The sequence below is a fragment of the Melitaea cinxia genome, chromosome 3 (genome assembly GCF_905220565.1).
Source record: "Melitaea cinxia chromosome 3, ilMelCinx1.1, whole genome shotgun sequence".
NCBI classification, from domain to species: Eukaryota; Metazoa; Arthropoda; class Insecta; order Lepidoptera; family Nymphalidae; genus Melitaea; species Melitaea cinxia.
In genome coordinates this window covers 4,194,879-4,207,959 of record NC_059396.1, presented here as the reverse complement: position 1 = coordinate 4,207,959, position 13,081 = coordinate 4,194,879, and the positions used below count along the sequence as shown (strand labels likewise).

General features: G+C 36.4%; 1 protein-coding gene across 1 annotated transcript in view; it reads left to right on the top strand.

The window, feature by feature from the left end:
* The window catches only part of LOC123669711, a 132,682-nt gene that overhangs the window by 69,486 nt on the left and 50,115 nt on the right, over positions 1-13,081 (top strand). Inside the window, exon 3 of the mRNA XM_045603302.1 lies at positions 4,282-4,385. Within this exon, the coding sequence (XP_045459258.1) occupies positions 4,282-4,385 (104 nt within the window). The remainder of the gene's footprint in view (positions 1-4,281; positions 4,386-13,081) is intronic.

The window sequence follows — 13,081 nt, the reverse complement described above, 5'->3', positions numbered from 1 at the left end:
GGATATGAATTGATTGAAAAATCCTGTAAATGTGCGACTGTTCGACGAATACTTTTTCTCCACATAAGAAAACATATAGATATATAAAACTAAAGATATTAAACAAGTAATATGAATGTAAAACACGGGAATTGTAAATTGATATCTCTTTCTCATACGTATGTATGCATTCGTAGACTTACACGTTTATTTTATTATTTATATAATAAAGCATAAAATACCTACAACTTTACGGTAACATAAGTACAAAGTAAAGGTATAAAACCTGCAATTTATTTTTTAAGGCTAGTAAATATAAAGTAGTATGGCATATAATATTCGAAAATACATTTAGTTCTATGAAGGAAAGATAAGTTAGAAAAAAGAATACGAAAAAATTGAAAAAATAGTGATAAAAAATTCAAGTAAAGAAATTTTTCTTTTTATTAATTGAATGATGTTTTTTTTTTTAATTGGTGTAGGTCAGTACTGTTGACATGTGAAATAAACATCCTTTCATGTAATTATAAATTGACCCAGTCAATGGAGCAATTAATTGTATTAACCAGGTGTTACGTAGACTATAAATTAAAATAGTACGGATGTGAGGGCGGGTGTGGGTTTACTTCAAACACCATTGTTTTTGCTCATTGTGTATGGAGTTTAGAGCATATTAAGCATACATAATATGTTCGTAAGAATAAATACCTACCGTAATACTTTGTAGGTTGCGTAAGATTTAAAAATATGAGGAGTTTGATTATTTTAAAATTAATATTGGTAGCTTGTATTTGAAAAATAAACTAACTTATAAATTACACTATAAATATATTAATAACAAAGTTGTAAATTAATGATTAATTTGCAAAGCAAATCTAGACTCTGGATTTGGTGTTTTGTAAATTATTCAGACCTTGTTAGTTAAAAGTCTTATTAGCTTAAGAAGTCATATTTTCATATTTTAATATTTTTATATTATATAAGCTTATAATTATTCAAAATGTACAAAAATCTTTTTCTCGGTTAAACGTATAAAATTTAATAAAAATCCAAATATTTAAAACCGTCATATTTTAATACAGTAATATCAACGTATACATAAAGTAATGAATCGGTAGAATTATGAGAAAAGGCGGAAAAAGCTTTCATTAAATTCGGATATGAAAATCATTAATCATTCAAACTTGTTAAATAGGTTATTCACGCTAGTCATTTCCTTATAACTTTGATGGGTTAAGGCGTGTGTGCACTTAATACAAAAAAGTTTTTGAATACAATTCTCAAAAATACAAGCGAAGAGGTTGTTTTTGGGAAATGTTTACTCTTTATCACTATGTAATATTGTCTAATGTATTTGCAGTATGTTATAAAAACAAATAAAGTAGGTAGGTCACTTTTGCTTAGTGCTTACTAGGCATAACTATAATTATGTGTATTTTTAATTATTATATTAATAACAGACATATACAATTAATTTGTTGCGTAGTAATAATTAAATTTAAAGCAATCATTACTTTATTTTACTAATATTAGTAAGTTATTTAAATTCTAAGAAGTAAAGTTATGGTTAAACAGAGTATTTAATTTTGTTACATTATTTTATTGTTAGATTTTTACACTAATGTATTAGGACGCCTATTAGAATATAGATTGTTTTTATTTCATTGTGACTTTCTAGCATATGCGAAAGTGCAAAAATAAAAATTATAGTAAGTACACAAGCTTATTTGATCTATACCTAATTCATTTATTAATAAACGATTGTTTTTAATTCTAATGTTAATGAAAATCTCAATCCTTGTTTAATTCTTTATATATTTTTTATGCATAATCCATCGCCGAATCTTAAGTTTAATACAAAATTTATACCATTTTTATAATACCAAAGGCCTGTTTCAGCAGATGTGGATAACGCTATTTGATGGATGACGATATCCAACAGATAAAAGTTTTTTATGAATTTTTCTTTTTCGCATTATTGATTGAGATGTAACAGATCTTAATGCCCTATTCTACTTCCTACTATTAAATTCTAATCGTAACTTATTTACAGAATAAATATTATTCATAATTGGTGAAACAGGTTCTAAGAATGAATAGTATTCGTACGTTTAAAGACTTACCCTTTACCCCCTTGCCCTTACTTTGTAATTTAACGTAACTCCGCGTCCTCGGGGGAAATGAAGTGATGGTATCTCGTAATTCGTATGCAATTTTTAAGCATGCATATTTTTACTACGAGCGCAACGTAAGTTTAAGTTCGTAGTTAGTTAACTTTATATAGTGAAATTAATGGTTGTCACGATCTTATCAACAATTTACAATACTTTTCAAATCGGTTATCGATTATGGTAATTCCATCCATAATAGTTGTTTATTATTTGTTGCAGTCCAAAATTTTCTCAATATAATGCTTACTGGCTTAAAATGAAATAAAATTAGACTAACCACTTAACTGAGGTAGGGCACAGCAGCAAAGCTGGAGCTGCCTGACTGGGGAAGCACATCGAACTTACAAAAGATCACAGCTAAATAATACTGCTTTCAACCAGTGTTGTGTTCCTGTGATGAGTAAGGTGATCAGAGCCTCTGGGATAAATTCTGAAGTAGGGAGCCGTATATTTATTTTTCGACTTAGCTGTATAGGAAAAAAAGCAAACAAACAGATATGTTTGTTATATTAAGAAAGTTATGAGAATGCATGAATAGCTCGTTACTAGGTAGTAACTATTGAAACAATGTCAATGAAACTTGGTATGCAGACTCTTTTATTCCGAAATTTTAACTGGCCCGAGAATTAAGGGAATAAAACTTAAAAATGATGATTAATTTTACCCTATCAAGTTATAAAACGCAGATGTTGAGTATTTCATCTAATATATAATCTTAAAACGTCTAAAGCAAGGATTTTCAGAACTCATTAGCGTAATTTATTCTGAGATAAACGTCATAGATAAAAGAGACATGAATAATTTATATTTAACTCTGAAATTTACTTAATCCATATTTACATACTTAAGTAATACCTACCATGCTGAACAATAGGTTCATGATAAGCGTACGGTCCACTTGATGGTAAGCGGTTACCATAGCCTATAGGATGCTGCAAAACCAGAAGCATCGCAAGCACGTTATCGACCCTACCCCCAGTCTTCCCAAGGAGCTCTGGCCTTACTCACCACAGGAACACAACATTACTCGATAGTAGTACCTATTATTAAGTTGTGATCATCTGTAAGGTTGAGGTACTTTTCCAGATGGGCCGCTCCAGATTTTGGCCAGAATAAAAATAACCTGAAAATCTAAGTATTATGATCTATGTTAATATCACATTTTTAAAAATTTCCATATTATTATTTTATACGACAATGGATTGGCTTACTTGGTAACGTATTTAAAACGTTAGTGGTTCTGACTTCGATCTTGAAAACATACACATTTGTGTTGGGTTTGAACGTTTGATCGTGGCTGTGCTCTTTCATATCTCTAATGGATTTGTCCCACTGGGGTCATTGAGTGTAAATCATTCATTTTATTCAATAACTATAAAACGACAGAACCCATGTTATTAACGCTTTCTCGTTTAGACAACGACAATTAAGAAATAATGGTTATATAATATAACAATTTAATGAACACGGGAAAAACCGTAAAGAAATCTAGTTAATTATAAAAAGTACAGATAATTAAGTTTCAAAAAGCAATTTGCTGTGACCTGGAACGAAACTTCTTTACGAAAAATCCGATGAAATAAAAAAGTTACGTTTCATTCTTTGTACAGAATTGGTGTTAAAAATGTATTCTGCGAAGAAAAACAAATTTGATTCATTTTTTAATAAATCAGGTTTATGTTACGTTATTTTAATAACATGTAGACATGTTTTTATAGATATATTTTTTATTTAGTGTACAGAGTGTATAGATATTATAACGCACTTTATGTTTTCATTTGAAATTTACATTCAAAATATATATTTTTTTCAAACTTGTTTAAGTCCTTACAAAATATTTGTAATTTAAAAGAGCCATAAATGTACCGATGAAGTAAAAGAACAGTGTTTTGTTATACAATTATATGATTTAGTTCTATTTGTAAAATACGTGATAAGGTTAAATTATACATATAAATTGTATGGACTTATCTTTCTAACTCGATAACTAATCCTTTCATTTTCTCGCCCGCCAAATGACTTTAAGCTTACTTATATGACTCATAGAACAGTGGGAATAAGTAATCGTCGAAGAATTAGAAAAATTAAAATACATATAATGTAGATTCAAGATTTCGATTTTTTGTTACAGATGCACAGGAGTTAATCATTGCAGCTTCGTGCTTGAGGAGGACTATCCTCCTGCCAGGAGCTGGTCTCCTGGTGTCGTATTTTTGAAGTACGCATGTTTTGATGGTACGTGTTTTTTTTTAATCTATATCTATCTATAATAATATATATAAAAGCGAAAGGTCACTCACTCATCACGAAATCTCCGAAACTATAACACCTACAAACTTGAAATTTGGCAGGTAGGCTTCTTATAGGACGTAGACATCCGCTAAGAACGGATTTTATGAAACTCGACCCCTAAGGGGATAAAACGGGGGTTGGAAGTTTGTAATGAAAGGCCTATGTTTTTGAAATAAGAGACTTGAAATTTAAAATGTATGATCTATAGATGGTGAGGAGGGGTCCAAATAATGCATCGTAATCTATATATATAAAAGAGAAAGGTCACTGACTCACTCATCACGAGAACTCAAAAACCGCTGGATGGTTCATCTATCCAGGATAAACAAAGATGAAATTTGGCAGGGAGGTAGATTATAGATAGTAAACGTCCGTTAAGAAAATCCGAAATTATAACAGCTACAAAATTGAACTTTGGCAGGATGGACAAAGATTAAATTTGAAATTAGATTATAGTTAGTAGACGTCCGCTAAGAACGGATTTTGCGATATTCCACCGCTAAGGGGCGTTTGATTGGGGTTGATAGTTTGTATGAAACATATACAGCAGCTATAAGTTCGCCTGCTAGGTTATTTATACTGCAGCCTGAAAATAAAACTAAAAATGTGTTGTATAGAGAGGTTTTATAAAAATAACTAATAAATTATACTAAATTGTGCCTTTTAAAAAATTACTCAGCGTGATAAGCATTTTAAGAGACTGAAATAAAAAAATAATTTGCTTAAACATCTTGATAGTAATGCATATATTCATAACCACGTGAACGTAGTCGCGGGCAACAGTTAGTGTATTATAACAATAAGTCCCCAAAAATGTATGTGATCGATTCCCTCAAAATTTACTGACCTGCTTTTCATGCGGTTTTACAATGGAAAGATGGGAAGCTTCAAGAGGAAGGTTTACGGAACGACTAAGCCGATTTTGATGAGATTTTGAGTTTCACTGGAAGTTTGCCGGGAAAACTTTGTAACTCACTGATTTAAACGCGGGCGAAACCGCGGGCACAGCTAGTAATTATATATAAATATATTGTTTTATTGCGGAAAACCGGGATGTCTTGCGCGAACTCAGTGAGGCCTTTGTCCAGCAGTGGACTGACTGACTGACTTGATATAACGCTTAAACAGATAGTCGATTCCGTGTTCATCATCATCATCATCCTCACTTTAGCTTGATACAGTCTACTGCTGGACATAGCCCTCCGCAAGTTTAAGCTCCTCATGTGTGTTTGCCATAGTCACCACGGTGGGCAGGCGGATTGGTGACCGCAGGGCTTTGTCGCACCGAAGACGCTGCTGTCCGTCTTCAGCCTGTGTATTTCAAAGCCAGCAGTTGGATGGTTATCCCGCCACAGGTCGGCTTTTTAAGTTCCAAGGTGGTAGTGGAACTGTGTTATCTCTTAGTCGCCTCTTACGACACCCACGGGAAGATAGGGGGCGGCTATATATTTTATTGTAGTAACAAACACAGAGATTTTGTCCATATGAAAGTCCAGTAATAAAATAAAAAATAAAAAATAAATAAAACAACTACCGCAGGTTAGCTGGAAGAGACTTCTTCTAGAGTTATCTCTACCGGCTTTCTACATATAAATTATATAATGTGTATAACGCCTGACTGAGCGCAGTAGTCAGTGGTCGTCGTCCGGGCTACATTTGACGCCCGTTAGCAATAGTTTTCATTCATTAGTTTTGTTTCATTGCATACTGGAAAATTACTAAAATCGGAAACATCGACATTTTTTTTATTGTCCGTTTAACTTAAACACGCTAATACGCCAACACGCCAACATGCCAAAACTCCAACACGCCAACACGCCATCAGTCCAACACGCCAAAATGCCAACACGTCAATACGCGAACATGCCAATACGCCAATACGCCAATGCGCCAACACGCCAACACGCCTATGTGCCAACACGCCAACACGCCAATACGCCAACACGCCAATACGCCAACACGCCAACACGCCAACACTCCAACACGCCAACACTCCAACACGCCAATACGCCAACACTCCAACACGCCAATACGCCAATACGCCAACACCCCAACACCCCAACATGCCAAAACCCCAACACGCCAACACGTCAACACGCCAATACGCCAATCCCAATACGCCAACATGCCAAAACGTCAACACGCCAATACGCCAATGTGCCAATACGCCAACACGCCAACACGCCAACACGCCAATACGCCAATACGCCAACACGCCAACACGCCAACACGCCAATGTGCCAATACGCCAATACGCCAACACGCCAATACGTCAACACGCCAATACGCCAATGTGCCAATACGCCAACACGCAAACACGCCAACACGCCAACACGCCAACACGCCAACACGCCAACACGCCAACACGCCAATACGCCAATACGCCAACACGCAAACACGCCAACAAGCCAAGACGCCAATGCGCCAATGCGCCAACACGCCAACACGCCAATGTGCCAATACGCCAATACGCCAACACGCCAATACGCCAACACGCCAACACGCCAACACGCCAACACGCCAACACGCCAATACGCCAATATGCCAATACGCCAATACGCCAACACGCCAACACGTCAACACGCCAATGCGCCAATGCGCCAATGCGCCAACACGCCAACACGCCAACATGCCAACACGCCAACACGCCAATGCGCCAATGCGCCATCACGCCAACACGCCAACACGCCAACACGCCAATGCGCCAATGCGCCAACACGCCAACACGCCAATACGCCAATGTGCCAATATGCCAACACGCCAACACGCCAATACGCCAGTACGCCAATACGCAAACACGCCAACACGCCAATACGCCAATGCACCAACACGCCAACACGCCAATACGCCAATGCGCCAATGCGCCAACACGCCAATGTGCCAATACGCCAACACGTCAATACGCCAACACGCCAACACGCCAACACGCCAATACGCCAATGCGCCAATGCGCCAACACGCCAACATGCCAATGTGCCAATACGCCAATGCGCCAACACGCCAACACGCCAATATGCCAATACGCCAATATGCCAACACGCCAATGCGCCAACACGCCAACACGCCAATACGCCAATGTGCCAATACGCCAACATGCCAAAACGTCAACACGCCAATACGCCAATGTGCCAATACGCCAACACGCCAACACGCCAATACGCCAATACACCAACACGCCAACACGCCAACACGCCAATACGCCAATGTGCCAATGCGCCAACACGCCAACACGCCAACACGCCAATACGTCAATGCACCAACACGCCAACACGCCAACACGCCAATACGCCAATGCGCCAATGCGCCAACATGCCAATGTGCCAATACGCCAATACGCCAACACGCCAATACGCCAACACGCCAACACGCCAACATGCCAACACGCCAACACGCCAACACGCCAACACTCCAACACCCCAATACGGCAACACTCCAACACGCCAATACGCCAACACGCCATCTTCTAAGGACATCGTGGCAGGATAGGAAATTGACTTACCCTTTTTGCGCTTGATAAAGCTTCAAAAAAGTTTAGGGTTTCAAGACAAAGTTGTTTCTAGGCTATTCAAATACAATTTATAGTTTAGATTATGAAGCTTCGCGCAACGCTCCCTGAGCAACTTAAAAGTAATTAAATAACGAGGGTTGCCATTTTTACGATATTTTAATTTTTCATTGATGACTTTTATCAGTGCTGCAGAATCCATAGTGGATATTTACTAGACCGTGTTTTGGATTTGGGCACATGTTTAGCAATGATAATTCTCAGAACAGCAATCATAACTCGACAATTTCTTCTCCCAAGAATTCAATTCAGGGCACTTGTAATTTTGTCATAGTCAGCTTTGTAGAAGCGGAACCTAGCCCCAATACAAGATTCGAGCTTTTCCTGAAAGTTAATTTTAACGGAAAACTCAATAGGAGGGTGTAATGGCTCTATCCCGGAAAGAGAGTTCTTGCTTTCGCTCAATTGGGAGATAACCAGAGAGCTAATTACTGGGTCTAAAACGCGATTTTTATTATTTTTACAACAATTATACTGTGTAAGAGCATTTAATGACATTAAATCAGTAATCATGTTATTTAACAAATTATTCGTGGTTATCGGAGTCAGTGCAGGGCCAGTCGCCTAGTTCCAACACAGACCACCCAAGTTAAAATCCCCAAGAACGATTATGTTAAAGGAGCAAAGTTTATCAATTACATGATTTGTATTTAAAATGAAGTAAGTGTTCTAAGATATGTTTGTGTACCGGAAGGGCAATATAAACGGTGCAAATGTACAGATAATCAGTTTGACCATTGGTATTTAGCAGTTCAAGTTTAACCCATAAATCCTCACATTGCGATATACAATTTATGTGGAGTAATTGTGAGAGTTTTCCCAAATAGGAAGGCAAATATCTTAACCAAAGTGTATTAATATAATATGATATGATATTTGAGAGTCAATTCATTGACGAAAGCAATCTATAAAATATTACGCTACAACGATTAATAAAATAAAAATATTCCAAAATCGAAAAAATGTATCTCTTTTCGTAGCATAACAGATGAGATAATATAAAAAAAAATATCCCAACTGCTATGATAAAAATAAGACATGATAAATATTTAATATAATACTTTTTATACAACTAGGTCGCCAAACAAGAGTACGGCTCACCTGTGATGGTAAGCGATTACCAGAAGCATTGCAAGCGTGTTGCCGACCTTACCCCGAATCTCCCCCAGGAGCTCTGGTCACCTTACTCACCACAGAAACACAACAATCATTTATTTATACTAACCTATATAACTATTTATCTATTCCGTACTCTCAGTTATTTTATGATATTGAAAAATTAAAACGAAAAAGGTCCAATGAAAATAAAAAAATTACATTTAAGTTGTTACATAGCGAGCAATGAACACTTTGTGACTGTCGCAAACAAAAAAAAAAACTGTATAATTATTATTTTATTTATTTATTGACAATTGACTTATCTCATATATAAAATTCTCGTGTCGCGGTGTTTGTAGTTAAACTCCTCCGAAACGGCTTGACCGATTCTCATGAAATTTTGTGTGCATATTGGGTTGAGAATCGAACAACATCTATTTTTCATACCACTAAGTTAAAGGGGGGGGGGGGTTAAGTGGGTTAATAAAATATATGGCAAAACAACGTTTGCGGGGTCAGCTAGTATATATAAAAGCGAAAGGTCACTCATCACGAAATTTCCGAAACTATAATATCTACAAACTTGAAATCTGGCAGGTAGACTCTTTATAGGACGTAGACATCCGCTAAGAACGGATTTTATGAAACTCGACCCCTAAAACGGGGGTTGCAAGTTTATATGAAAGTCCTATGTTTTTGAAGTAAGAGACTTGAAATTTGAAATGTATGCTCAATAGATAGTGAGAAGGTGTCCAAATAATGTATCTTTAGAAATCAACTCCCTTTTGGGGGTAAAACGGGGGATGGCAGGTTGACTCACTCATCACGAAATCTCCGAAACTATAACACCTACAAACTTGAAATTTAGCAGGAAGGCTCCTTATAGGGTGCAGACATCCGCTAAGAACGGATTTTACGAAATTCGACCCCTAAGGGGTAAAACGGGGGTTGGGAGTTTGTGTGAAAGTCCCATGTTTTTGAAGTAAGAGACTTGAAATTTAAAATGTTATGCTCTATAGATGGTGAGAAGGTGTCCAAATAATGCATCTTAAGAAATTTACTCCCTTTTGGGGTTAAAACGGGGGATGGTAGGTTGACTCACTCATCAGGAAATCTCCGAAATTATAACAGCTACAAAATTGAACTTTGGCAGGTAGGTTCTTTATAAGGCATAGACATCCACTAAGAACGCATTTTACAAAACTCGACCCTTAAAGGGATAAAACGGGGGTCGAAAATTTGTATGAAAGTCCTATGTTTTTGAAATAAGAGACTTGTAATTTAAAATGTATGCTCTATAGATGGTGAGGAGGGGTCCAAATAATGCATCATAATCTATATATATAAAAAAGCAAGGTCACTGACTCACTCATCACAAGAACTCAAAAACCGCTGGATGGTCCATCCATCCAGGATGGACAAAGATTAAATTTGAAATTAGATTATAGTTAGTAGACGTCCGCTAAGAACGGATTTTGCGATATTCCACCGCTAAGGGGCTTTGATTGGGGTTGATAGTTTGTATGAAACATATACATTAGCTATAAGTTCGCCTGATAGGTTATTTATACTGCATCCTGAAAATAAATCTAAAAATGTGGTATATAGAGAGGTTTTATAAAAATAACTATTACATTATACTAAATTGTGCCTTTTAAAAAGTTACTCAGTGTGATATAAGCATTTCAAGTGACTGAAATAAAAAAAAATTGCATTAAGCATCTTATTAGCAATACATATCTTCATAACTACGCGGACGTAGTCGCGGGCAACAGTTGGTGTAACAAAGTCCCCAAAAATGTATGTGATCGATTCCTTCAAAATCTACTAGACGGATTTTCATGCGGTTTCACCAATGGAGAGAGAGCTTCAAGAGGAAGGTTTACGGAACGGCTAAGCCGATTTTGATGAGAGTTTCACTGGAAGTTTGCCGGGAAAACTTTGTGACACACTGATACCAACGCGAGACTAGCCGTGGGCACGGCTAGTCTCTTATAAAATTAATATATAATATATTGATAACTGTGCCCTATGGCATCACCTAAGTAAGCCCTACCCTATTTCGCTACTTCCGCGCAGGCTCAACCAGATCATGTATCTGAACCGGATCAGGATAGAATGAGGCATGCCAGATCCGGCAAGCTCTGTCAGGACCAGGTCTGGTCCAGACAAGGATAGCCTGATGTGAAATATAATCAAGTATGGTAAGGCATACTGGATCAGGATCCGGTCCGGTCCAGAGCAAGATAGTCTGATGTAAAATATAATCAAGTATCGTAAGGCATATTTATACGGTAGGACACGACAGGATTTTTTTTTAAATTTAAGACAGACTGACTTTCTGACTTACGAAGTAATTCAATATTGCAGAAAATCACAGCCAAATAATACGTCTCTCAAGTGGTGTTCTTTTTCAGTTGTGATTAAGGTCGTTAAAGTTCCTAGTATAGCAAAGCTTCAAGGCTACCGTCGCTACTGAACATCAGGAGGATCGTACGCTTGTGTGTCACCACAGTAGTTCACTAATAAATGACGTTTATTATTATGTATTTCGTTGTTATATATCAAATTTTGACGCCGCGTTGGCTCAGCCGTCACAGCATTCGCTGTTGCGCTGGCGGTCGCAAGTTCAATCACCGTTCATGAGACACATTTGTGTTTGCTATATAGATATTTGTCGTGGTCTGGGTGTTTGTGCTTGTGTATTGTGTGTGTTTACGGACCCCCGACACAGGAGTAATCCTACTGCGTCCGTTGAGTGTATATTCATATAAATTTCAAAGATATGACGTTGGTACGAAACACTAATAACGAAGTTATAATAATAATAAATAATAAATAATAAATATCTACAACATACACACACAGTTGTCTGTTCCGCCCCACCAGTTCCAGCCGACTGGTAAAGCTACATTTTTTTTTTCGATAAACATACATACAAATAATACATATATAAATAAATATATATATTGCACCCAGACTCGGGAATCGAACCCACAACCCCCGGAATAGAAAGCAGAGTCACTACAAACTGCTGCAATGGGCTAGTTGTGTGAAATAAGTAAATATAATCTAAAATTTACCTCTTAGGTAGGTCTCGTTAGGTCTTAGGACCCTTTTATTAGTGTAAATATATAATTTTAGCCAGAATTAGAATTTCTAAACCAAATTTTGTAATAAAGTATAATTTCTAATAGCAATTTGTTTGATATAGAAGCAGACAGGGGCAGGTGTAAATAATGTTCTACTGAATATGAACTAAAACTTTAATATTTAGGTCATATATAAAGAGATCCTATTTGACGTTGGAATAGCTTTGCGAAATAGAATATATTATGAGGGTCAAATTTTGAGTTCTAGTCACACAGTAATCCTTACAGAGCTTTAAGAGAGATTTTAATAATTTTCACCGACATCTTCAAACGAGCATAATATTTACATAATACTTTTACACTGAAATTAGTTCAGGCTTTTTTGTTAAATATATGGAAATACGCTCGGTTTACGGTTCTCTCACAATTTTTTGTGGTGATAACCTTTTTTATTACTATAAATGTATATTTATATAAGATTTGTAAGATGTATTGTTTAAGAACTAATGTATGTGCCGATGTGATTATTTTTAAATTAGTGGTATAGGCTATAAAGCATTACGCATGACTTTTATAACAGCAGTAGCAGCAATGACCATAAATATCAACGAAGCTGAAACTACTTAGGTATAGGTATAAAGGAGAAATATATTATAAGAAACAAATGTATTTTAATTGACATACACAATCTCTTTTCTTCTTAGGTAGAAAACTTAATGCTTATGTTTTTGGTAACACCTGACTGACATACATTTTACTATATTTTAACAAATACATAGGTCCACGCTCCTAAAGTGGAAAGCAGGATATGCCAAATGTGCCAATGCGATAAATTTTTCTATGAGACCATGAAACAATTTAACCAATTTATAACTTTTCTAAAA